Raw genomic sequence first — 27,861 nt, 5'->3', positions numbered from 1 at the left:
TTCATACGTAGCTCAGTAAAAATCTCTGCCAAATCAATTTGGGTTTTTTTTTTCCCCAACAAGCTGTGGTGAGAGACACCCCTGTAGAAGTAAGATAGACCAAGCTAAATAAGACAATGACAGTCATAAAAATTGTGAAACAAATGCCTGCCCTTTAGAAGTGATGGTTTCATTCTTTCTCATCTCGATTCTTTCTCAGGAAAGTTATTGTCTGCTGTGATACTTGTTCTTTAAATTTCTGTTTTGCAAATGTTTTCTCTACATTTTTAATAAACTGGGATTGCACCTGTCACACATGAGAGAGAAATTATGTTTATTCCTAAAAAAACCACCTGATTTCTACCCCTATGAATTCTCAGTAAATAAAAGCTGACGAGCTGTCACAGTTCTCTGCGGAGGGTGGTGAAATATGTTATCCCTTAGGAGTTTTTAACATAAAGTGATCTTCTTTTTGAGGACATAAAGCCCAAACTAGTAAACAATAACTAATTAATAAGATATTAATAGCCTAAAAAGACATCGGTCGGGCATCAAATTGCGATTTAGCCAACTGTGCAACACACCGTTTTTAGTGATGGGTACTGTCCAAGCTGGAAGCTAGGAAGGTACCATTTCCCTCTCAAGTATTTCTGCTTCTGCTACAGATACTGAATATTCATTCTTAAGCCAGATGGCCTCTGCTTGTGATGCAATTAAAATACCTTAGAGCAAACTATGTTGACTCTCATTAATGTCCAATGGTAGGGATTGTTCTGCTTCCTATGACTTCATTATGCCATCGAAGTAGAGACATTTCCTGCATAGCAGCGCTGTAAACTTCCCCCAAACCGTCTTTATGACAAGCTGGGTGAAGGTGTCATTATCAGAGTATTTGGTCCTTTCAGCCGCCTCAGATGGGTATTTAGGAAGGCATTGTGGAAGGAAGACTGCACATCAGATCTTGTCTCAGCAGTCATTTCCAAAGACATAGTGCCATGTAAGTGATTATTGACTGACAAACTGAAAATGAGTAGGATTACTGACCCTGCCGGCCTGTAAAAGTGAAGGGAAAGGCTTCAGGAATACAGGCTAGAAATCAGCCAGTACAAACTAGTTAATTTTTTTCATCTGTCAAAATAGGCTTAACTTTAGTGTGATTTTCCTGTAACATTTTTAAAGAAATGCTTCCAGTCTGTAAATGCTGCTAGAAAACAAGATCTAAAGAACCTGGATTCATCATTCATGCCGGAGGACATAGTCATGCAGGTCTTATGGCAGCATTTCTTATTCAAAATGTCCATTTGGCACTGTGAATGTAGAAAATTCATTTCATCCTCCCCCCCGAGGTGTCAGAAGACAAACACATCACCACACAATAACGCCAGCTGTACAGAACGAGAATAATTAAATTCTACAGCTGAAAGCAGCAATTCATCAGCATCAACATCTTCAGTCCATGTGAGTATGTGGTCCTCACATAAAGCTAGTCTGGAATTTTTTCACAAAATGAAAACTCCTTGCAGGAACATGTCATTTGCGGTTAATTTTTACAAAAGGCTTTTCAGATCGGAAGTGGGATTCTGGTCAAAATCAGAGAGAAGCAAACAGCCTACTTTATCCCAATAACTCTGATCTTTAAACAGGTCCCATTTTTGTACACATTGGTACAGGGATTTAAGCTTCAGAGCCATAAGGCTTCTTTTTTTTTTCCATCTAATAAATATTTGCTTATTCATACAGCCATAGGAAAATTCTAGAGGGAAAGATGGAGGGACCCACCTGAGAAGGATAATGAGCAATCCACCTTTGAGGTACCAAATCCTGATGTTCTGGGTATTTTTCTTGGATGCGAATCCCTGGGCTTGGGTAGGCACCCAGGTCCTGCCTGTTATGGGGTATGCGGATGCAGCTTGGCTGCTTCATTTGTTCTAACTGCTAAAAAGAAGGCTTTGGAGCATGGAGTGTTTTGTGTCTGTACTAATTAGGATTAGACCCCTCTAAAGGAGGCTGACTCGAGGTGCACACCTACATAGCACTGGACCCCGGTCTCCACTGAACCTGTTGTTCCCCTGCAGTCCCAAGATATCGTTATTTTTGTGTGTGTTTTCTCAGGTCTATGTAGCTGAAATGTTTATTATAAGAAACATGTTGAGAGTTGCTGGAGAATGTTTTGATGGCAGGAAAGTGAAGGATTTGTGTTGCGTACCTTGGTGTATGGCACACAAAAGGGTAAGGATGCTGTACGGGACAGCACAAAACAGGTGGGATTGTGTTGGAGTGCATTCAGAGGGAGTCATGGCTGTTGAAGTTCTTGTTTATAATTCTTATTTGGAGCAGCTGCTGGCGTGATCTATCCCCAAACCACACCCAGGCTTCCTCTTGGAGGGTGCTCGTTGGAACAGGCCAAAACACAGCCATGGAGCAAGCGAAAAATGAAGCAGTGTGCACAGTCAGAGAGATCCATCTTGCATCCTGTCCCACAGCTTTAGTTGTTTGGTTAAAAAAAGAAAAGCATCCCTTTTTTTTTTTCCTGACAGTGTGAAATGGGAAGACTATGTTCCATCTTTCAAAAGTGTTCACAGGCCAGGAAAACTGTCTCCATGTCTAACTCTGCCTGCAGGATTGACCCTTTTTAGCCTGGAAAATGGTCTAAAGAAACACAGGTTAAGCCTACACTATGTGTTATGTAAAAATCTATGCTTGCCCTATGTGAAACTGTTTTGGAGTGAAACTTCTGGACTGGTAAACGACTGAAATGTTGTGATATCATTTGACTGGCAGGTCAGAAGCATACTGAAAATGGGTATTCGTACTGTGTAAGAAAGGGTTTATCCCTAATTCCTGTGTGGTAGAGGATTGTTGATTTAACTTGACAGCTCAGGCAGATTCTTTCATTCTATCTGAAAGAAATTAAATTTGTATCCAAAAGAGTGAAAAAATAGTATCTGTATTGCTGTAATGGGGAGAGAGTAAGTAAACAGTGAAGAAATTGTGAAAATCTATGAGCCTAACCAGTGTTAGCACATCAGCACATATTGTCTGGTAATCTGTAACTATTTTCATATTCAGAACCCCCAGAGTTAGTTAGGAAAGACATTTTCCGTCAATCAATTTATTCCTTGCTGATATTTCTTGGCAGTACTTTCCCATGTATTTGGTTAATACCTTTGGTAATCTATTCCCAGACTTTTTAAAAATGGAAAAAACCACAGAACAGAAAGATAACTTGCTGTGGACAAAAAACCTGCCAGGGACTCCGTGCTGATTCCTGTAATTTTAAAATGAGGTAACCACAATGCCTCTAAGGTAGAAGTCTCAAAAAAGAGGTTGAAAGGTTGGGAAATTAGAGAAAATCTTGACATTTAAACCAGACCATTAGCCTTTCACTTTCAATCTATAATCTTTATAGTTAGGGGTTATAGCATCACACTACTGTAATTCTCCCTCATGTGCCTGGCAAGTTCTACCTCCATCACCACGTAATTAAAATTCCATTTTCTTTTGGTCAGCTAATACAACACCATTGGAAACTTGAACCCACTCGCAGCAGAATACAGGGCAGCAACTAATCTTTCTCATCAGCCTATCTCTCAGATACCTCTTTGAGAGAAAGAGCAAGAGAGAGAGGGGACCTCCCTAGCCCCACTGAAAAGACCCATTCAGCAAAGGTAGGAACAGGAGTTACAGGTGGTTTCTTTCTTCCATGTGAAAGAGCCATAACACTGAGTTAAGGAGAAAGACCACCGGCTTCCCTTGGAAAATCCTGCTACCAAGCTTGTGGGCGAGTAGCAGTTTGGAATTAGATCACTAAACCAAGGAGAGGCAGAGGAGGTTGTGGGAGTGCATACACACACACACACACACACACGGACAGTTTGCCACCAGGTGTGGTGTGTATTATAGATCAATTAATATTTTTCTGGGGATGACCTACCTAAATTCGTTATTGTTTTGCTACTTGTGACTAATGCATTCATAACAAAACTATGCTGATAAAATTTATATTGCAGAGCCCCATCACCTAAAGCCCCTACTCACTACAGAAAAATTAATTTTAGGAGGTTTTGGAGATTTACAGACACTCCTTTCCCCCTTCCTGAATGTGACAGTCCTTAATGTGCCAGTAATCCAAGGAGACTGAAAAACATTTCAGTGCAAAGTAAGGAAACTCTTCCGTAAACAACATAGCCACAATTTTTAATGGCTATCCTGAGCTTTCAAAGGTTGACAGAAAATGCCGGGTTCTTCCAAGAAGCTGAAAACATCCCCTTTCCTAGTGGTCTAAGGCATCTATGCCTGGAAGCCACCTCTGACAGGTCTCCTGGTTGATAAATGAATGCCTGCATCAGAGCTGTTCATCCAGTGATCTCCTCATGGCCACTGCTAGTACTGGATCTGTCTTTTCCTAAGATAAATGTCTACTGTTGGCCAGATGAATCAAGTCCTTCAAGTGCCAGTTTATCTCTGTGAATGACGAAGGGGTCCTCTGGTGACTAGCTCAGCTGTAGATGTCTGTGCTGTATAAAGGTATAAAGTTAGTTAAGATGAATCCCATCCCAAGGTACAGGACATTAAATTTGTGTTGTTTTAAAAAACAGTGATGCTAGTAAAGAAAAAAAGTATGGTTTTGGATGTGCACAGGAGAGAGTAGGAACTGGAAAAGTGTGTTCACATATCTGGGGCACAAGTAATCTGTAATCAAGCTGTTTTTTCAAATGGCAGCTCTAAGGTGTTTGGAGTACCAGACCATTTCCCATATCAGTGGGAAATGTGTTTGTGGGCGGCCACAGGTGAGGAAATCCTGGTTACTTATGAAATGTATTTCTCATATATGTTTACAATCCATCGTGTGGCTCCACTATTTATCACATAGATATTGCCATACATTTAAATGGGTAGCTATGTGTACTCCCTGTATGTATTTATAATAGCGTAATGTATGTAACAAGAGAGAACCACAGAAAGTAAGCACCACCCACTGTTTGAGGAAGAACTGGAAACCGCAAATACATTTTTTAAAATAACAGGATCATCCAGGAACCAATTTGTGAGTTTTGAAAAGTTTCAATTCGGAAGTCACTTGAATAACTCTGGCTTTAGTAATGATTATAGCAATTACGATTGTCAGTCCCAAACATTCGTGTTTGCATTTTAGAAAGGGTACCGAGATACTGCAAGACATAGTTCACATGGTTCATTTTGTTCTTATTATGTTCTCAGCTAAATACATGGGATTTGGTTGATTTTAATAGGTAAACATAAGAAGGGAATTTGGTGCAGTGGCTCTAGCCCCCATTTTTCTAGAAGGAACTTGATCCTAGATATGGCACAAACACAAGTCATTAATACAATCTGTCCAGAGTTAGTGGTTTCTAGACGTTATTACATATTTAAACATTGTCTTTAAACTGGGTCTGTGAGTCTCTTCAGGGCAAATGACCGCATTTGGTTGTTGCCGTCTCAGTGCTGGAAAGGGGAAGTAACCAGAGGAGTTATGTTACCACGCACCAGGCGCTCTGCGGGGAATACAGAACATATGCAGAAGAGGATTTGGATGAAACCTGAGCAATGTGCAACAAAACAAGAATGAACTTGGACAGCTTATCAGGGATGGGATTTATAGTGGTATTTGTTTGGTCTCGTCATGCTGACCTACTTTTCTGTCACTGGCATAGGAAGGAGGTGCTGCTGCTGGTCCTAGGCTCAGGAACAGTCTAAAAAAATAAGAGTTGCTCCCAATGTCTCTTAATTGCTCATCAAAGTCTTGGAGCTAGCCACCACCAACTTACAAGCTTAACTTACCATCTTATTAATAGTTTATCCAATTTAGTATATATGTTACTTTTTGAATGAATAGCAGGGGCCAGAGTTGGTGCCCTGTGTTTCCATGTCTTTGTTGTGAGCAACGTTGTGCAATGGCTCCCCAGCTGCCTCGCATCCCTGCAGCAGGCAACAGTATGCTGAGGCTGAATGTGTCCCAGGAAAAGCAGTATTGATTGACTTATTCAATATTTTTGTCTGCCAAGCTTTTGAGATGCAAAATGCAGTCTTCCACAGCGTCTGCCACTTGTCACATACTATCCTAAGATGATTAAAAATGTAGAAAGAGAAAAGCTGTCCCATTGTTTTTGGAGCTCAGAGAGTTGAAAATAAAATTACATGCTATAAGTATATTTTGACAGGTGGCTCTGTTCTGAAAATGAAAGTAGAAGAGTCATTATGGGGTAGCGTGCTTGTTTTTTCTGTCAGGGTTGTACATTGTTCAGGTACAAAGGTTATTTTTATGACTGCCCAAGCTGTGAATGCAGCTTGGTCATTTCTCAGAGAGGAGTTCAGTTATCACCACTCTCATACATCATGACCAGTAACGACAGCTTAGGTCCCCATTTTCCTTTCCATATAAAGTGATTACTTCCATCATCATGAAGTTTTGGTACTTCATCAGTGGCTTTGCACAAGTGTAGCTGATCAGAACCTGCTAAACAAGTAAATAAGACCCAAACCTAAAAGCATCCAGGTCCCAGTCTTATTGTGTATTCTTGTAGCAACGATTATCTGACCTGAGTTCGCATCTTCTATGTGGAGGACTGCCCTTATGTAAAGCATTTTACCTGTCTGATCCTGCTCCTTAAAGGTTCTTCTTGATCTGGGGCTGGCCTTTTATATCTTGCCCATTTTAGGTTTGTGGCATGTGTCCTATTTTATATGTCTGTTATCTGGGGAAGTGAACTAAGGCTGGCACAGATACACCAAACCCTAATCTCTTTAAAGGGCCTGCAGATCTCCAGAGGTAGTAAGTACTTCAAATGTTTATAATACTAGATTCAGCTGATGGTGCTTGAAATTCATTCAAGAAGCAGATCTGGAAGGCAGGAAGCAGGGAGTTTTACACAGTCTTTTTCTTCTAAATATAATTGCCCTGTTGATACTATTTTATTTACACTCAGTGCTCAGTTTTGGTTTTGGTGGTGTGGTGTTTTTTTTTCCCCTTGTATTGGGGCAAGCCTGTTTCATGAAGCACTGTTTTCACTGAAAAATATATCCATCACCCAGTACCTTGCCTGTATAACTTCTGCTGTGAGAGTTTCGACCCACTTGTCACAGCACTGGGTCAAAGGAAGATTGCTGGTGAGTCATCTATTTCCAGCTTTTTGAAAAAGTGATAAAATATAAAATGTGTTTGTGCTGAGGTACCTGGATTTGTCATCTCCAGGTCACTACACACCAGTTTACTCAGAGGAGCCAAGGGGATTATAAAGCACCTCCAGTGCTCAGAAGCAGCACTCGTACATGTGATGTACAAGCTGTCCCACGCTCTCCTGGTTGGAAAGAAAGCATTGGCAGGATTAGCATCATTAGGGTTTATAGATGTGAGCAGGTACCATCCCACTCAAGGATGGTACCGGTGCTGCCACTGTTACCATAAAGACAACACATCTTTTGTGTGTTAATTTCAGTTTGACTCTGTAAAAGCTCTAGGCAACAACTTTTTTTTTTTTCCTCTTTATTGTCAAGTTATATCATGATATCTAGCAATAACCTTTAATCAAAATAAACAGGAGTGAGGTTGCTTTTAAGGAAACAATTTTGTCAAGACAAGAATGAATTGAAGCAAGCTGACTGGAAATTTATTTACTTTGAGAAAGTGAGAAAGAAATAAGAAGAAAGAAGCAAGAAGCTTGTTTCTAATAATTGGAATCAGACTCTAGGAAAGGATTCCACAGAGTGGTAGCTATAAGAAAACAGTTGTTTTTAAGATGGAGTTTAAATAGGTTTGTGGAGAAGATCAGCTGACAGGATATCTGCAATATGAGGAGATCAGAGATGTCCCAAGAGGTCCCTGCAGTCCCCTGTTCCTTCTGAATTCCTTTTGTATTTAGAATCCAGTTATTTTTCCTCAGGTTTATCTGTTTTGCTCCCATGCTGAGAAGAAAAAAGGGAATCCAGTGTAAGGGTCCAAAAGATTTCCCAAAAAACATTCATTTTGATTTTCAATATGTGTTGCCTACCCATCCTGCTTTAGGAAATCCTGCTTTAGGAAAACCTTTGGTGAAGATCTGCTACTTCTTGCACTCACCTTCATCCTTGCCTTTCTAGACAATAGTTCTTCCAGTTTGCTGATGAGCTGTGTTGAACTGTGCTTCCAACCATGCTGGCTCTTGGGTTACAGGAGAAAATCAAAGATGGGGCTATGGGTCAGACTGAAGAGCTTTCAATGAAAAAGAGACCTTTTGTTGTCCCAGTCAAGAAATCTGTGCATGCTAGTAAAAAATAAATTAGCCAATGTAAATTGAAAACGGAGCCGTAGAGATAGTTGGCGTAGCTACCCCGTTCATTTCTAATCTGGGTTACAGCGATGTTCTTCTAGAAGTTGGTAAGTGCTCAAGAGACGCCTTCCAACAGAGAGGCTGGGGAGCTGGGGGCAGGAAGCACATGACACTTGTACAAGAGACCATGGCTTCCCCTGTGTTTCCACAAGCAGTTCATGGCCGTCGTCTTGTGCCTTCCTGACTGTTTGGTTTGCAACTAAATTACCTTTGAGATGGCTAACTCTGGGGAGGCTTGTAGCCCTGCTGAAACTCAGCCGAGGTGCTCCAACTGACAGTGTCCAGAGGAGACTGGTGGGAGTTTGTATGTTCCTAGAACATCCTGAACGGAGGGTTTGGTTCACGATTTTGCCTGAGAGGAAGAAAGAGGTATTCTGTTCCTGTTTTGCGATGGCAAGTCTGCTGAACTGAATTGGTGTTTGCAATTCTACTTGCCATATTTTTCTTATGGAGAAGTTATACTGCACGTTTTAAAATTTGGGGAAAAAAAAGAGATATTCCTTTTTCTTTTTTTTTTTTTTTTTTTTAGTTTTTGTGGACTTTTTTATTTAAACCATGGTGTGATATTTTAGAGGGGGCAAAGTTGGGTTCTTAGGCTTTCTTGGGTGGGCCTTTCAAATCAGAGCAATAAACCTGCTGCAAACTACTGATCATGGACCCATCATGGTAGCTAAGATGTGTCAATGTTCCAAATTACTGAGTTAAAGCTTTGCTGTCTTATATGAATGGATGCCTAGATTTAAAAATAAATCCTTTGGATTATACCAAAAATTTGAACTGTCAAGAAATAAATGGTGTGGTGAACTGAAACATAGGTCTCTTAAGCTGCCCTCAATTTAGCTGTATTTCAGTAATCTCTCATTCACCTTTCATTGCTGTCAGCAGCCTGTAGGGTTTCTTTTATATTTATGATGGAAATGTCTGTCTATGAATCATGTCACTGAGATGTATGTGTTTTTGCCACTTCAAGGAATTAGTAAACAGTGCATAGTTTCTCTGGTAAATAACACTGCATTGATGGGTCATTTATACCAGTAGGTATTTCTTCATGCAAACAGCTTTCTTGCATAAAAAATTCCTTATTTTCTTGTGTGGTAAGTGGAAGGTATTTTTGTTAAGTAAGTGCATGTAACTTCATTTCTTGTTTTTCCATATTTTCACTGTCAGCATGTATTTCTGAAAAACTTTTCTTGACAGTAGGTATTTATTAACAAGCTTTGCAAGTGTTTTCATGTTACAGTTATATAATGCCTTTATCATAGAAAAATAGACGTATCTACAATGCAGGAACCTGTTGTACCTTTCATGTTTTGGAGTCCCTTTGCTAAAATCTGTGGAGACTAGGTAATTTTCATGTTAAAATATCACTTACCTTCAAACATAAAACTTTTTCATATACAAAATTACATTAATAAAACATAATTTCCTTTTTAATCATATACTAAACAAAAAAGTAACCTACTGTAGCTTTGCAAGTTAAACATATATTATTATGTAGTTTTCAATAATATTCTTTCACTCGTAATTTTGGTCACCTGCAATACCTAAGAATTTTTAGGAAGGATAGAAAAATTGCTGTAACAAAACACAAAGCCCTGGATATTTTGGAAGACTGAAAGATCCTTTTCATTTTATCTGCTGTTTGTTATTGTCATTGTAGATTATGGATGAGAACACCTGCAATTATCCTTCGGTTAATATACTTTTGAATTGGAAGAAAGGGCAGAGCTACGGTGCAGCTCGCAAGTAGTCAGCTAGCCTCCATTGCAAGCATTTAAAACACCTCTTCAGTGGTGTTTCTTAAAGATAAAATACGTAGGGCTGGCTTTTCTGACAACCCATGGAACATGATAGATGATAGTAACCTTTTCTCTAAATTAAACTGGAAAACTGGGAGCTGGCAGGGCAGTGTGCTCGGGCGCACGAGCTTTGGGATAGCAGCTTCCTTTCCTCCTCCTCACCCCATAAATACATTTTTTATGTTTATTTTAAAATTACGTCAATATATTCTGGGCTATATTCTCAGCTCCATTTTGTTGAGCCTCTTTCACCCTTTATAGTTTCAAAATAGTTACATTTGTACTTATTTAATGTAGGAGCAGTTACCGCAGGCCAGAGGACTGTCTAGATTTTACTTCCTTTTCCACACAAAAGCAAACTCTACGAGTGTGAGCAACTTTCTACTACTTGCAGATGAGCTGTTTGCTCAGTAATTTCTCATACTTGCCTAAATAAAAGGAAAAAGCCCTGAGTGAGCTTTTTTGAAATAAGTTTACGTTTTCAGAGAAGGAGTTACAGAGCATACTTGGCTCGGGCATCTATTTGTGCTTAGGGAAATATTTTCTGTAAGAACGTGTACCTCAGTGCTATTTTCCCTTCAAATTTCTCTTTGTGGTTATGGTTTTGTTTTTTTTTTTTTTTTCTGCTGTGGTCATCTACAGGCATTTGTAAATTCTTCATTATATTAATTTAGAGTAGAAGGGGAATCTGCCTGATTTTTCAAGAACCAAACTGCTTTTCTCCATTTTATTATATTAGTGATTAAAAAATACTGATGTTTTCTTCTGTGGAACTGTAGTAAGACACTCAAATCTGGTTATTTCTAGTCGCAGCTGGGTATTTATTCTTTTGAAAATCTCTCCCTCCCATCAGATGCTGCTGGTAACTGTTGTCAGTTGTTCAAGTAGCTGTGGTCTGACAGCAGGCGTGAAGTTGTCTATTCATTTTCTAAGCAAAGACCAGGTGTTTGTTCTGGGGTAAGCAGACTGATTTGCAGTTAAAAACTAAAGTAAAGGTACACCCTTTCAGGCTATAAACCAGCCACGTTTCAAGTTGCATGTGACTCAAAAAGAAAAATGTGAGAGCCAGAGGTAATCAGCTTCTTCACTGCCATGTAAATCTGGGGTATTCATTTATGCAAGTGAAGAATGGATCGGTTATTCTCTCCCCTGTGTTAATGGGAGAATTCAGATTTGTGGCATGGACTAGTTCATGCTTTTCCCTTGCTCTACACAGAGATAGCAATAAAAACAACGCAAAGGGCTACATTTAGAGAATTAGGCCAAGGGGAACTCATGGGTTCATTTTAGGAGCCAGTGATAAATCTGTCCCCCTGGGATACTTTAGCAAGCACTGAGGCACATCACCTCCAGCTCTGGCCACCTCACGTGCTTCCAGTTACTCTGAACAGTAAACCATTGCACACCAAAAAAGAAACCGGGAAGACTTTAAAAATTTAAAAGTCCTACAGGGTTACACTGGGCCCATGAGAGGTGAGGTCTTGATCATTTTGTCACTGACAACGTCTTATGCAAGAAAGAGCTTTGCACAGAGTCCCATGGCTACAGCGCTCTGGTAATGGTCATGGCACTGCTGGCTGTTAGACTTATGCATCAGAAGTCTAGCTTTTGCATTTTATTCTAGTGTCTTTAATATATTCACACTAACCTTTAACTTATTCACAGTATTGCAGGAAAAATTACACTGGGTCGAAGGAACAAAGGCAAATATTACTGAAGAAATTTTAAATAATGTGCAGATCTCTTGTGGGCATTGATTCATGTGCTTCATGGTGTCAGTAATTGCTTGTGAATTGCAGCCATTTTTTTCCTCTGAACAGAGCATTACCCCTGAAATATAGTCATTACCTATTGATTAGCTCTATAGTCATTTTCATGCATCAGTAGTTCCGATAAAAAAATAAGTAGCACTTATTTTACACCAATATGTAAGATCCGTTCATTGTTCATGAATAACTGAAAGGAGTCTTTAGACCCCTTTTTTATTGCAGAGACCACATTGACATTTTCAATAGCCATAAGTCTCAGGATAAATGGAAGAAATCTTAAGGGGGTTTTTTGTTTTTGTTTTGTTGGGGTTTTTTCTTTTTTTTTGATGGGGAGTTGTAAATGTTCTACTGTCTCAGAACAGGGCTGTGATAAGAAGGGCATATTTGTCACTTTGAAGCTAATGTAATTTCCTGTTTTTCCTACTGTATGACTCTCCTTTTAATCCCAATTGTCGGTAATGTGCTATTTTTTGATTAAACGATGAGACCTGAGATTCAGCAAGGAGAAAATAATTAAAACTATTTGTTTCACAGACTGTCAGCAGCTATTAGGGATTAGACAAATATAAATTAAGGTTTTTTTTTTCCCCGAGCCATGTTACAGACTTTGCAAAGTTCACAAACTATTGTAATCCTCTTTTATTGAGCACAGATTTAAAAGTAAAGGTCAGTTATGTTTTGGTCACTGAGGAGTTTATATAATTGGTAAAAAACAAGCATTTAGATTATTTTTATATAAAAAGCATGCTGCTTGGGAAACGCTTGCTTCTTGATTGTGGCTCCCTTACAGAGCTCAGGGACTAAAAACTAGCCACGTCAGCTCAGCAGATGTTTGCAGAGCAAAGTGGGCTTTGCAGCTCGTCGCTCCAGCCGCATGAGCAGCTCATGCCTGGGAAGGGCCGAGCAGCAGCAGGGATTGCGGCTGATGCTGGTGGCCTCTATGCCCTGAGACCAGCCCCACTCAGACGCTCCTTCCCTGCAGCCCCATGCATCCAGCAATGCAACGTGCTGTCACACCACCGTCTCGATGCCCCTTGTGATTTTGCTGCAAGAGGAGCCTTGTTTCCTGCCCTGCTCTAAGGGCTTGGACCCACCATTTCTCCTGTCTCCTCAGGTTTGGCTGGGTCAATGCATTTACAAGGTTTCACCTGATATTTCCTTCTTCTTTGTCTACGATCAAAAAGCTTGGCTGCTCCTTTGTTTGCTCCAGAGATGGTAAGAGCTGTCTGCCCCAAGAGCTCATGCTTTGAAGGCTGCTCTCTACCTCTTCTGGGTGTCCGAAGGGGATCAGTGACACAGATGGGTGATCCGAGGAGGGCAAGTGTTGGTGCTGTGCTGGGAGCCCTCCAACCCTGAGCCCCTGAGGAGATCCTCTTCTACATGGCACATGGGCTGCAAAAAGGGATGTGACCCAATGGGGACAAGTGCCTGGCATGCTGATGTAGGAGCCACGTGCAGTGAGGTTGCAGTGAGGGCCTGGCAAGAGGCATTTAGGAATTTAGGAGGAGGAAAAGGGAATGAATAAGAGCTGGGACTATCTGCAAGACTGTCATGGGGCATGATGAAAGGGCAGGCAGAGAAATGGGTGAAAGTTTAGACTGCAGACGTGCTTTGCATACCACCTAGAGAAGCGGAGTCCTAATCTTGATTGGAACAATTCAATTCCGCTGTGAAGTACATATTAAATAACAATAGGCGGCTGCAGAGCTGTGCAGACTTGCAGGTGAAGAGCAGAATTTTAAGCAAGCTGCTGGGCGGGCAGGAGAGGCAGTGGGGAGGGCTGGGACAGGCGGTCTGCACTGGCATTCAAGCCTCTGCTCAGACCTCAGCCTGTATTTTTACAACTTAAAAACAGTTACTAAACCACAGCACAGTTCTGCATTAATTTAACTGGAATTTTTCCCAGGAAGCAGAAGTTTAATCATCTGGAGCATCGCTGTTTGCAGTGTATCACCACGAGCGAGCGAATGGGGAGGGCTCATTGATTGAACTCTGAAGGCGAACGGACATGTGTAGCAAAACGGCATTACCAAAGAGTGTACTTCAGTCTGGGCTCCCTAAACAAAGCAAATTATTTCAGCAGCAGAGGAGTCCGTAACATGTCTTTATTGAACCACAAAACCTCACAGTATTTGTTTCCCATTCTAAACAACTGCTCTAACCTTTCAGTCAAAAAGCCCTATGAATACAAGTGCAACAGAAACTCTCCTGGGGCACTTAATAAAAAGAAAAGGTTAATTTTCACTGCATTATTTTGCCTATTAATAGTTCTGCAAGTGTAAGTCTCTGGGTCATAGCTACCTATGTCCTTAATCAGTCCAGTATCAAAACCCCAGTCAGAAGCTCTCTGCAGAGTTGAGCTATCTGAGAATGAAATAAAAGGATTATGAAGATTTTCAGGAAGATTGTTGGAATTTTTAACATTCTTGCCCCACAACTACTTTTTTTTTTTTTTTTTTTTTAAGTAGTAGATTTCGGAAAGACCTTGGGTGTGGAAGGGATTAAATGTTTTTTTCCTTTCCAGTTTTATATTGTCCTCCTTCAGGTAATGAGATTTGATCGTTCACTATGGATCTCATTTTTGGAACTTGAATCAATTCTTCCTGTGACACAAGCTAGGACAGTCGGTTTAGTCATTACACAGGACTGGGGTGTACCGTGTCACCTGTACAGCAACACGGCACTTCTGCTGTGACTTCTGTCATCCAGCAAAGGAAACAGGAACACGGGAAGGAGCACCTCTGTCACCAAATCCAGTCCTGGCCTTTGCAGGGGAGACGTTTTTCACAAATTAATGGCTCCCCTTGGTACCTTAATGAAGGTTTACAAAACACCTTAGAAATAAGCTTGGATATTAAAATTAACAGCTTCAGTGGATCTGGGTATTGCTACTTACTAGTGCTTAACAATTTTCAATACATCCCACTTCCTTGCTGTCCTTTGTCTGTTCCACCGGCAAGAACCGCCACCTTCGTTTTTCTCTCTCTGCCCCCTTGCAAATTGATAACGTTATCACCCCTCCCCAGGCTAACATCCCCCTCTGCACTACGAGCACCAACCTGCCCTTCTTTCAGACCATTTAGCTGATTAAATGTGATGAGTTTAAACTCATGAGTAATTGTTTTCAAGATGGAAGGGTTTTGCTTCCATTTCACACATTGAGAGGCATTTGTGTGGCTGAGAATCTGCGTGTTTGCTTTCTCTATAATGAGCTCTGCGGCAAAAGTTATGATGCCTCAGATCTTGTCTGACATAATTTTAGAAACATGAGTAATCTCATTGAAATCAATGGCATTATTTTCCTGTCTGAAGTTATACATGTTCTTTGGGGCTCTTCTGACTTGAAGCCACCGATAGGTTCCTTGTCAGACAGTAAAGAGCGCTGGGGTTGATTGGTTTAAATAAAAGGATTTAAGTTACAGAGCTTAAACTCACTTTCAGTCTACACAATAAAAAGCTTGATTTGAATAATAAGATTCAGTCCTCCTTTGCATTTTCATTTTTAGGTATTTTGTTAAAAACAGGTTGATTCTGGTGGGTTAGTAAGCATTCAGATATGTCGATTTGCAACTGAATACAGCCTTTGCCTTTAAATTTAGTACTTCTCTCAGGTAACCGAGAGGATAAGCCACACAAGACAGCTCCATAATCGTATAGTTTCAGAATCTATCTGTGATTTTATGACTTTAGCATTCTGTTGTGATAGAAAATGGGAAACAGTAGTTTTGTTTACAAGATGACTAGTATTTTTCTTTACTTTTTTTACAAGCTGGTTTCAGATGAAATATGGCTTTAATTAAAATGAAGAGAACTGTCATTTTTAAAGGGTTTTATCACTTAAACAGAAATACCTTGAACTTATTGGGCACATTTTTGTCATCAAAACCGAGAATGTATAATCTGTAACTACTGACTTGAACTAACTAATTCTGTTTACTGTATCTGTCAGAAAGATAAGATTAGAAAATCTGAGCCATTCTCACCTATTTCTATTCTTTCACTAAAATAACTATAGAAAATTAACCTACTCTTCTTTTTTTCCATCTTTGGAGCATGCCACTAGGGACAGACCTAAATTAACCCCCTGGTTTATATCTTCTTGGTTTATTGTTCAAGATGAAATGCTGAAATTGCCAGCAACTGGAATTATAGGAAACATAAATTTGCAGAATAAGATTCCTTCCCTCTCCACCACTTCTATCCGTCTTCCAGTTTGGGCTTTCTCCTCTTAGCTTGGGGAACATTGCAAACCTACAATTTAAACAAAATAACTATATAAAAAACAGAAACCCAGACCAGTTGGGGCATGGACAGTGCTAAGTGGTATTTGGCGATCTGCTTGAAACTTCTTCCTTCCAGCCAGTGCAGCTTCTGCAGGACTCTCACATTTCAGTCCTGCAGAAAGGCTCAGAGTCTGTGAAAGGGAAAAGGAGAAGGCGGCTGAGACCCGGGGCGAGGAGAAGCGCTGCGAGGTGATGATGTCTCTTTTTCCATGCAGGGCTTTGTGTGGAGCAGACCCATCAGCAGGACGTGTTGCAGCCCAGCTAGCATTCCACTGCAACATAGATGTGAGAAATTTGGGGGAAAGTGTATTTTTGCTTTCATCTCTCCCATCTTCCCGGGTATATTTTCATCTTGCATGCTATTAATGCAGAAATGTAGCACTCCTCTAGTCATTTTGGGTTAGTTTGTGCACTTTACTATTTGTGGTCCCCATCTTTGCTAGCACAGGCACATGGCCTGCCTGAGTCCTGGAGAAGTGTCCTCCGCTGACCTTGCCTGGTGATCCAGGAAGGGATTTGCACCTTCTCACCTGAGCTGTCTGGTTTCAGCAAGTGCCTCCAGCAGGCAGATGAGGAACCTGGGCTGGCACGCAGCCTCTCCCAGCCCCACCGCCCAGCTGAGCCCACCGGTGGAAATAGCCCTGCTGCTGTTTGGGGTGCAAAATGGGAGTTGTAGAAATTTAAAACAGAAGAGGCTGTGAAATAGTCACTGGCCTATGTAATTTTGGGTTATTTTGCTTTGTCTGTGTTCTGTACAGTCTTTATGCTTTTTGATCTCATAGTTCATAAAGGTTTTCTATATTGTGGTTATCTTTTAAATATTTAGGAGTTCTGTGCCTGTCCTGAGTGCTTATAAGCAGTAAAAAAATTAACAGTCCTCATAAGAAAGCTGTGAAGGTGGAGATATGAGTGTCAGTTTCCATTTTCTGAGAAGGGAAAACAAGATAAATGGGCAAAAGGACTTGACAAGTGTTAAACAGTAAGTAAAAGAGTAGAGATGATGGTAGGGTGCTACAAGTCAGAAGTGGCCATATATCTTATGCCTGAAGTCTTGTGTTTTCAGCCAAAGCTGGCAAAGACATTTTACTTTCGTGAGCAGGCAGGTAATAAAATAAATTGTTCAGAGGCATAAGCACTCAGGAGCATCCTCTTCAGCATTTAGAGCCTTGCCGTGTCTCCTGCTCTCTGGGGCTGGTAAAAAATGCAGCTACCATTTCAAATGTAAACAATTCTGTGTGCTTTTCTGTGTTGTTTCATTTTGATTGCCAAAATCTGGCATCATTTGAAAGAATTCAGCAAACTAAAGATGACCCACGTACTGGTATAAAGTAATGCATTAGGGAACTAAACTTCTAAAGCTTTCATGGTTGTTTGTTGTTTTAAGTCCTCTTTAATTTTGATCCGTTCACATTTTGAATCCTATTTAAATTTTGTTTTCAACTAAAAAATTGGCATATATTATTAAACGATACAGATGTTCCAGCCACTACCTATCAAAGAGGTTGCTTCTCTAAGAGCTTTGTTGGAGGGAGGAGTAGTCTTATGCTCTTATTCATATTTCTCAGATAGTAATAGTTCAAAACTTAGTCAAATTAAAGCCTTGCATAGCTAATAAAAATAACAGGATGATTCCTTAGCTTATATCTAGTATGAATACTAAGCTGTAATTAGGTATTCTTACTTAATGATATATCAGTCTACATCTCGGAATGAAGAAGATTATATTGAATTGCTCACATGATACTGTAATTATGGCCATAGAGCTGGTAGCAAACAAATAAATTGTGTATTTTCCTTTACAAACACAGAAAAGGAGGAACAGCCTAGTGTGCAAGGCATCAGGATTAGGATTTAGGAGGCTCTTTCTTTCCTTATCTCTTCTCCTGACTTGCGCATTGGATTCAGTAAATCACTTTGCCTGTCTGTGAATAGAGGCGTTGCAGAAAATCCCAGATTATGTGAAGATACCCAGGACAATTCTGAGTGATTTAAGTTAGGCATCCTTAGCAATAGGGAGCTGCAGGACATCACCTGGTTTCCAGAGGGCTGGTTAACCAGAGTGCCACGCTTCCAGCAGAGGCTCCAGCATTTTGTGAAGTGTGTGTACTCTCTCGACTCTCTCCTCCTGTTATTGCCTGCCTTATTTCCTAGAGACTGGATGTTCTTCCAGCAAGTGACTGTCTCTGGCTGGCTGTTTATGCAATGTCTGGGGCAGCAGGCTCCTATCTGTCAAATTTTGCATACTTTTACTGAGCTGAGCGAGGTAACAAGTGTAATGTAATTTGAGTGGCTGCAGCGATATCTCAGTTCTGACTTTGAAGACATCTCTGTCTGCTGCAAAGTGAGCTTAGGGATCAACCTTCAGGCACAGTAATCTTCCTCAATGCACTTCACAAAATGAACAAAGGACTCAGTTATGATTAATGACTTTGACCCAAAGTCCCTGCTCAAATTCAGTCATGTAAAGTTGGGTTCTTGTTTCCATTTTGAAAATTGCTTAAAACTAACCATCGTTTGTCTAGTCCTTCATTTCAACAGCTTAGAAAATGCAAGGTATGGATCCACAAACACTCCACTCAAATCACTGAGGTTATATTGCACTTCTAAGTGGGAGAGATTTAGTTTGAAATTAAGACACATAATTATTTTTGTGCATTTAGGCATCTACAAGTAAGTAAGTTCACTGTTGCAACTGCTATTTGAAGTCAATGGAGATCTCTTCAGTGTGGCCCAGAAAGCTGACTAGCCAACAGGGGCTTCATTCAGCTGCCTGATAACATAGGCATCTGATGCCATTTGAGATGACCTGTGATGTCCTGCTTAGTCTGAAGCGGCTGCTTTGGAAGAGGATGGTTCAGAGCCATGGCCACTGTCTTCCTCACTAAATCTTTGCTCATGTTTTGAGTCTGCCAGAAGAGCCATCCCAGGGCTTCAGAGTAGAGCTGCTTGGCGATTTTCCAGCAAAACAGATTTCTCAGAAGACATTGCTCTGACACAAAACAAAGTGAAACCTTCCACCATTGACCCCATCAAAAGATTAATGGGAAATCAGACATTCAAGCCTGTGTGCCTGCCTGCTCCTTGGGCTCCTTCAGCAAGAGGCTGACTCTGGCAGTCTTTTGGGGACAGTTCCTTTCTTCTGTAGTCTAATTTGTCTACAGGCTTCCCAGCCACCTACACGGGGGCTGATGTGAAGATGAAGTGGGGCTTCCAGAGCTCTCTGTATACCTGGATTTTTTGGAAAGATCTTTCCAGAAAATTTTGTTTCAATAGAAGGGGAAGGAGAGATTCAGGATTTGATAGTCTTTGTGGCTGTTTGCCAGCTACCTCTGCTTCTGTTCTTTACAATGTCTTGTGCTAGGATGCTTAGGGAAAAGCTTCTCTTTTTCCCAGAATAGGCATGAATTATTCATACTATAAAAGCTCCTTTCCTTCAGCATTTTGGTATTGTTTTAGTTTGAAAATTGCCTGGTGTTCTTAATTCATCAATGTTTCATCTTTTATTATATATTCATATCTTTGATTCAGAAATTATTTCGCTGTAGCCACAACATTGTCAGGAGAAAGGCTTCACATTTTAACTCAGCCATTTCTGTTTGTAGCTGCTGTCTTTTTTAAAGATGAAATCTAAAGAATTTTAATATGGAGTGAATTTATTAAAGAATTCTCTTTGCCATGAGTTGGGGATTGAAGAGAAATTAATTTGATGGTTCTGACCGGGTCTCTAGGGAGAACCGTATATTCAATAAAACATCTCTATCTATCTCTTTCTGGTCTATAATCAAGGCAGAAATTGGATAGAAAGAGAATAATAGTGAGCTATATAGGAAAGAATAGGAGGAGAAAGAGAAAGCGGATGGAAACTAGGGCTTCTGAGTGAAGGCAGAGATGTCTGAAAAGCTGTGCTGCCAGACCTCTCTGGCAGCTTTGGCTTCCTAGGGATCTGACAGTTGGTCCTGGCCACCACTCTCACCAGGACTTGCAGTCAGCTGTTACACCTTATTGATCAAAGGTTGCTGAACACGTCCTTACACCTGCGTCATGGTTTCCATTGTAGCCTTTGTTTTTGTACTGTGTTTCAACTGATTACTTTTTGGCTGAAATTTTCAAAGCACGTTAGGAGGTCTAGACACTGCAGAAGTTACACAACAAGCATTGAGCACACGTAGCCCATGTCTTCACCAGGAGGCTGTGACACTAGAGCAGCTGTTGTTATTTCACCTCGGAGTCTTGCACCCGTAAGTAACCTGGTTTTGAAATGGTTTGGTAGTTCACAGATCATAGTAATCAGGGCTCCCTGGAACACAGGGAATTTGTTTCTCACAAGTTTGTTTGCTTTGAGATTCATGGGAACGTAAGCCCAGCTACTCCATTTCTGAGAATTTTCAAACTATTCTGTGTTGCGGTGGCTTTGTGTTTGCCTTTCTTCTTGAGAGTCAAGCAGTGCATTGAGGGTGACTAGGTGTCACCCCTCCATTAGCTGTCAGCAAGTAGATGAAAGACTTTGCTGTACCAAGTAACAGTAATTTCATGTTCTCATTCTTGTTGCTAAGCCCCACTGTGCGTATGCGTAGTACTGTTCAGGTATCCCAGATGGTCATTGTCTTTCCTGAAGAAAGACAAAAAAGGCAGAAAACTCTCTATATAGGGAGTTTTTCAGTCCAGATGCAAGTCAGTAAAATACTAACATTTGCAAAACATTACCAGAATAATTAACATTGAGAAAAGTAAAGGAACGCTGGCAAAAGTGCCTGAGTACCCAGGCCCAGAAGATGGCCTGTTTGGTGCTTGCTGTGTCTTCCTAGCTGGAACCTGGGAAACGCGTCACTAGCCAGAGACGTGTCTTCTTGTTACTTGAGCCAGGAATGGCCTGATGGAAACTCACCTCGCCTTTGGCCTCACCTGTGGCCTTTTAAAAAAGCAAGGACACAGAGCAAACACCCTGAGCCCCCGTGCCAAAAAAATCCCTGAAAGCTCCTTTAACTCATCAGCCCATGAGTAGATTTCCCATATGAACTGAAAAATGCATGACATAATGGATGTGAGTAGATCAGGTAGGACCACCGTTATAAAACCAATGTCGATGAGTGTTCCTACAGCAGTCTACTTAATATTGCTGATGAGGGGCATTCCACCAATACTTAATGTATTCTGCATCACAAATTGTATAGGTAAAGGTGTTTTAACATGTTCTTCCTCAGCACTAAGCCATTTGCCAGCATACCAGGCAGTCCTGGGTGCACATCCGCCTGTTTGGGCCCTCATTCGTGTGCCTCAAAATGCAACTGCGATGTCAGTCATTGAGTTCGCCAGCTGCTTCCTGCTCTCTGTCCTCTTTGCCCATCCTTCCCTCCTACCATCTCTCAAGATGGCAGCATCCTGAAGTCATAAAATACAAATGAAGTACAATCAGCTGATTGACTGGGGTGAGGGAAAGCTACTCCAGAGTAACTACTCCTCTGATACCGTGGACTGTATCACTGCTGCTTTTTCAATCATATGGCCCACTCTGTCCACCAGTACAATTTGAAGTATATGCGTGCCGTCGGTTCAAACTGTTCGTCATAGTGTTTAAGACACATAGCAAGGTTCTCACTGTTTGCTGGTAGTTACTGAAAATGGTACTGGGAAAATGAATGGATTGCAGAAGAGGAATTATAGCAGCTTATTAGTTTAGTTTCCTGTCCAATTTTCTGTGGTTTCCGATGGAGATACCATACTGTCTGCCCAGGACTCTGAGCTATGAATTCAGTTGGAGGTGGAACTGGGTGAGTACATGGATTAACAAGGGAAGCACCACCAAGCCATCATGTATAACTGATGCAGACACACGATTTCCAAAGAGTTAGGCTGTTGCGCCTGTTGTAGAAAAATGAAAAGGATGTGACATTTCATGGCAACATGGCTGTAGGGACTGACTGTCGTCAGCTAACACATTTTGCGAGCATTAGCACCTAGTATTGACAAGATTATACGGCACTTAAAATGCATTAATCAAAATGCATTAACTGGCAAGTCTTAAAAAAACAAAACTGAAACACAAACCCTCTTAGGATACGTCCCAGTTTTCATAGAACAGAATATTCCATTTGATGCTGAGGGGAAATTATTCTATGTTGATGACTTACTATTGATGAATATTTAAAAAAAGAAATATCAGAGCTTCTGTAAAAAACCATCTTTTTCTCTGGGAATAGATAGTGCCAAAATAATGTCATTTTGTGTACATAGACTGCATTTTGCTTAAATAAACCGGTCACATGCAGTTTTTTTCCCTCCTTCCACAGCCTACCCATGTAATGAGCAATACAAAGATATGTAATTTCAATCAGACCTTTATTTACTGTTGAAGGGATACTGCAAACAAGTAGTTAATTGCAAAAGAATGTAAAAGATATGATCAGTACTGTAACAAGTAAAAGGAATTGCAGATGCAGAATTTCATTAGGAAAAATTTAAGCAGAAATTGGTTTTACTTGGATATGACAAAGGTATTAACCACAGTTGCTTGGATACTAATAATACAATAATTTGTAAACAAAAATCCAATTTAAAAGAAGTTCAGCACAAATAAGGTGGTAACTAAAGAGTGAAGAAGCCTCATTCAATTTATAGGAATCCCTCTTGTCTTAGCACAAGTCCAGCCAATTCATGAACAAAGTGTTACTGATCCTATATGTATGTATATTATTCTGTTACTGTTTGTTTTTGTTTTTTTTTTTTAAATTCTGGCAATATGTAGAGTATCCTCCCTTGTGATTTGAATGGTACTTATTATTACTGTCTGTCTACCTGCGACTTTTGGTATAATACTTCAGAGTCCCAAAGACGGGAGCTTGCTCTTGTTTGTATAGAGCATCTTGACAAACATCCTAGGTTTTATAGATCAAGGTATTCAACCACTGGCTGGTGATTTCTCTGGCCTGTGATCAGGTGCTCTCCTTCCTAGAAGGCCATTGGCATCAAAGGATGGGTCAGATGTGTTCCTTTGACAGTAGTCTCCCGCTTGTGGTCATTTTATTTTCCAAGGGCTTTATGGTTCCTCCTCATCTTTTGTTGGGCTGTCATGTGGTAAAAGAAGAGCTATGGGTCTTCCAGGAAAACTGGAAACCAGGAGTGGGGCTGCCACTGCTGGAACAATTAATCCTGCTTCCTGTCCAGATACTCATGAACTGCCCCAGGGGTTGCAGCCTGCTGCCAGCTTCTTCCTTCCCAGAGCTCCTCAGGTGCCGGTACACAGACGGGATGCGTGTGCATGTGTCTGTGTGTCTGCGTGTGTTGCAGTTGATCTATGAGTGTGTAGCAGATCCAACACTTTGGGAAAGAGCCTTGACTGTGTGTGGGCAGGTGGATGTACAGTGCTTTCACGGTAGGTATGGGCATGATCTAGAGGTGGAATCGCAGCATATGCTTTTCTTCCAGCCTCTCAAAACAGGTAGGTCATCCACCCAGCCAGAAGGCCAGGGGACTCCTGATGTAGGGTTTCCTTTTTACTTTCATTAAAACAGAAAACATGACAAAACAATGAAGAGATCCTCAAGTAAGAGAACATTAACACTTTCAGCGTTAATTAAACACTCAGAACATGGGATAAGACAATTAATTAATCATACATATGCAACTCTGCTCCCTGTTGCACTGGAAAAGTTGTTTTCCTTTAACTTAAATTATTATACACTAATTGCTTAATATATTATAGTATTTTTTTCCTTATGTGTTTAGATAATCGCTTTTAGCAACAGGTGATAGAAACTAGATGGGAATTTTGCATAGAACCTTCTACTCAGCATGCTGGATGCGGTGGACAGGATGAAAACCAAATTAAATCTTGTGAAAAGCTACACAAGCTGACCTTAATGGCTGGTGACAACGTCACTGTGCTTATAGACTGGTCACAGTGTGGCCATGTAAGCACATTTATTATTGTCTGAGCCTGCTTGATATTTTCTTTCTATTGAAGAATAGGAAACAATTTGCTATATAAAATGTTTTGGTAAAGGCCTGCTAGGGCTGCATGAATAAAACCAACAACTGTCTGTCAACTTGTACATAGCCTTTATTTAACATATTTGATATTATTTTGAATAGATCCTCTCTGGTGGGGAACTTAACTTGACATATCATGAAATAATAAAAATCTTCATAAATCCCGCATATCCTGGGAGAACCTTCCCATCGAATCAGCAAAGGCACATGGTGTTTCTGATGCTGTAGGAAGATCCATACAGACCAATCTCTGAGACTGCAGAGAGCCCTGCTTATAAGAACATGATCAGACAAATTCCACCCACAGACAATTTTTTTTAAAGCATTTTAGTTTTGAGCTGTTGTCATTAAGATTTGGGAGTCATTGACATTGACATTTATACTTGTTTGTGCTGGAAAGCTGTTGAACACAGGAACATAAAGCCCAGTGAACCATTGCATGAAGTAATCGTTTATGTGTGTCACTAGATTTTTAAGTAAAGCACAGCAGTACCTTAAAAACTTTTGGTTTCTCTCTGTCATCCAGAATAAATTGCATAAAATACGAATACTCGTACTCATCATTGTTCTGTTGCTTTACAGTATTAAGAAATTTTATATTACATCATAGCTGATCATGATAGTAGCCACTATGTGAGCATGTGGACTCCAACTTTTAGGAGTCATCCTGGTCCTGCAAAGAATTGTGCATGCACATAGCTTTATGTTGTTTAAATAATCTACTGGATGTGAATAGTACTATTTTCCATAAGATGAAGAAGGGTGAAGAAGTAGTAGTAGAGTACTAAACAAAGATAAGTAAGCACTTTGTAAGTGTTTCCAGATAGTCTCTCAGAGTACAGTCATCTTCTTAAAAAAAAATATTCCAGCAGTTATCTGGACCTGACTTTTTTTTTTAACATACTGACCGATATTTTGCTGAGAGAATAACTCGTTGGATAGCCGAGTTATCATCTTATTTCATTAGGTGGTATTTGGATCAGGACATGCTGTCTTTGTGTGGTAACTGATAGTAAAAGCTGGCTGTTTTGTGGCCATTGAAGGAAAGTATGGTGGTATTACTGCTCTTTGCAGCCTGTTGGCATCTGTAGTTTTCCTTCAGCTTAAACACCTTTGAGCAAGGGCTTGGTGTGGAACCAGTGGAGCTCTGTGCATGGAGGTACCTCAGCTGGGCACGTTTCTCCTTCAGCAGTTCACTTTTTGGGGAATGTGCCTGTGGTCACGCAGGGAATGTGTTGCCCTTGCCGATGCCGAGGGTGCTCTGCCCTGGCGGCAGCCGGAGAGGACGCAGTTTGGGTAACCTTGTCTTATTGTGTGATTGTGTGACATGGCTCTAACTTACTTGTAAATGAGACCAAATGCCAGATGGACCAGATAAATTAATTATTTCTGATAAGTTGTGTTGTATTTATTGTACAGGGAGAAAACAGAGGAGTTGTTTCCTTTTGAAATACCTGCACCTTGTCAGAAAAAGCTTCAAATGACTTAGCTTTATATTTGTTGTAATTAGGCACTGAGTAACCTGTTCAATACTGTCTCATTCATCAAGTGAGTTCTTCAGGAAAAGATATCCTGTCAGGTGCAGCAGACAAAGCTATAAGCAGCATTGGTACTATTAATGACTCAGAGAATGACTGCAAGGATTGTAAAATGACACATTATTATCTAGCAGGCACTGATCATAATTATATCACTGATACAGAGAAAACATATCAAATGTTGTGTTTTAAATATGTCCTTCAATAAAAGAAAAAAAATGTCTTTGAAATAATTTCAGTGATAGCTGTGTGATGCTGCTGAATGCAAAATGGAAATGTTTTGCATATCCTTGGGATGAAAGGAGTTATCACTCTAAGCTATTTACTTATTAATTTTCTTTTAATACTCATGGTATATCAGACATTATAGAACTTTCACCGTTTTCCTTTATGACACTGCAGAACTCTGATAACTATGCTCTGTGTAAAATGTAATTCCCTGGTTTACCTGCCTGCTTGGATTGAACTGCGGAATCTTAATTTGCTGTCGTGGTTTCCATGATCCTTTGCTCATGTCATATTGTTGTTACAATGAACACATTGCGTATACAGCATAGCCTTCGTCTTCTGAAGGCAGAGTACAGACACCTTCATCCTTGTAAAATGAATAATTAAACTAGGATTTTAATATTTGTGTTTTCTTTTGGGTTTATTGGCTCCAACTGTGAAAACGAAATCAATTATTTTGTATGCTCTGTCTGACTAGCTCTTGAAAAAATGGACCAGAGTTTTCCATACATCTGTTCTGTGGCTTTAAGCTATCTCAAAATAGCACTGTTGTAGAAATGGGCTGTATTCTGCCAGTTGGATAGGTGGCATTTTTATTATTGCCACCTTGAGGTTTACATAAGGACCACAAATGTGATGCAAAACTAGGGAAGCTGATTATCACTGGTAAGGTCCTACGGTCCTTCTCTTTTACCTGCCTTGCCTGAATTTGGTTTTTTTTTTTTTTGTTTCTGTAGACTCCAGAGGAAGGAGCCTCTACAAGCATCTATGCAGCAGTGTCACCCGAGATGGAAGGAGCTGGTGGCTGCTACCTTTACAATGAAGAAAGGACAAAATCGGCTGACATAGCGTATGATGAGGAGCTGCAGAGAAAGCTCTGGACAGAAAGCTGCAAGATGGTTGGGATTTCTGATGAATCCAGCAGAGTTCCCTAGAAGAAGCCACTTCCAGCTGCGTAAATGAAATGTATTGACAAGCATCTTAGGCGAATTCTTGCAGCATCAGTCATCATCCTGGAAATCACTGTTCAGTCCCAAAGGCAAACATGAACAGCTCTGTTCTTCACTTGAACCCCTAGTCTGCTAGGGTGTGGGGGGAGTATTCCCACAGAAAGATGTAGTGGTTGGTTTTAAATCTAACCATCAGTTTTGTAAATCATGATGTTTCAGTCCGTGATTAAAATACAATCTTTAACCTTGTGCAGAGTTGAGTTTTCATTTTTTGTTCAACAAAAAAAAAAGACTTTCCCTGGTGAGCATGTTCTGTCTGTGGCGTGTTGAACTTAAGCCACCTTTGTACATATAACTTACTCTTTTTTAATCAGTTTTAAAAGTTGCAGCTTTTTTCCTTAAGCTTCATTGATCTTTAAGACACTTTATAATGAATGTCAGTTTGTTCCAATGCAGACATTTGGCATTCATGATCATTATGTTGTTTCTATCTTAACGTTCATTTTATATGTCAACTTTTATCCAGAGGTTTTAAGTCAAAATCAGAACAAAAAAAATGTAAATAAATAAGGTCTTCAGACGGGATATTGAATTCAGTTGTTTTCCATTTGAGTTCAGTTGCCCTTTAAAGGCGAGCCATAAGAACGAGGAAGGGCTCAAACAACGGGGACACTGGCTTTGGCAGAGGGTGCAGTCGGCCTGTTGTCTCAGCAGTGGGCTAAGATTACTTGTCCCCTTCTCTCCTGAACCCGTGTAAACTTGCGTTTGCCACTTCTTGCATTTTCGTTCGTAAGGGGATTCACTCACTTCTTCACCAAAAGGGCAGTCAGGCATTGGAACAGGCTGCCCAGGGAAGTGGTTGAGTCCTCATCCCTGGAGGTATTTAAAAGACGGGTAGATGTGGTGCTTGAGGACATGGTTTAGTGGTGGACTTGGCAGTGCTGGGTTAACGGTTGGACTCGATGATCTTAAGGGTCTTTTCCAACCTTAACGATTCTGTGA

The 27,861-nt window shown here is 40.5% G+C and overlaps 1 protein-coding gene across 1 annotated transcript in view; it reads left to right on the top strand.

Annotated features, from left to right (window-relative positions):
- Positions 1-27,039, top strand: part of ZBED1 (zinc finger BED-type containing 1) — a 168,408-nt gene extending 141,369 nt beyond the window's left edge. Inside the window, exon 7 of the mRNA XM_082304355.1 lies at positions 26,647-27,039. Coding sequence (XP_082160481.1) covers positions 26,647-26,844 — 198 coding nt within the window. The 3' untranslated portion in view covers positions 26,845-27,039. The remainder of the gene's footprint in view (positions 1-26,646) is intronic.
- Positions 27,040-27,861: the final 822 nt, after the last annotated feature.

This window comes from Platalea leucorodia (genome assembly GCF_965183815.1).
Source record: "Platalea leucorodia genome assembly, chromosome: 2".
NCBI classification, from domain to species: Eukaryota; Metazoa; Chordata; class Aves; order Pelecaniformes; family Threskiornithidae; genus Platalea; species Platalea leucorodia.
Note: the sequence above shows the minus strand (reverse complement) of the source record. Positions and strands in the feature narration are given on the sequence as shown.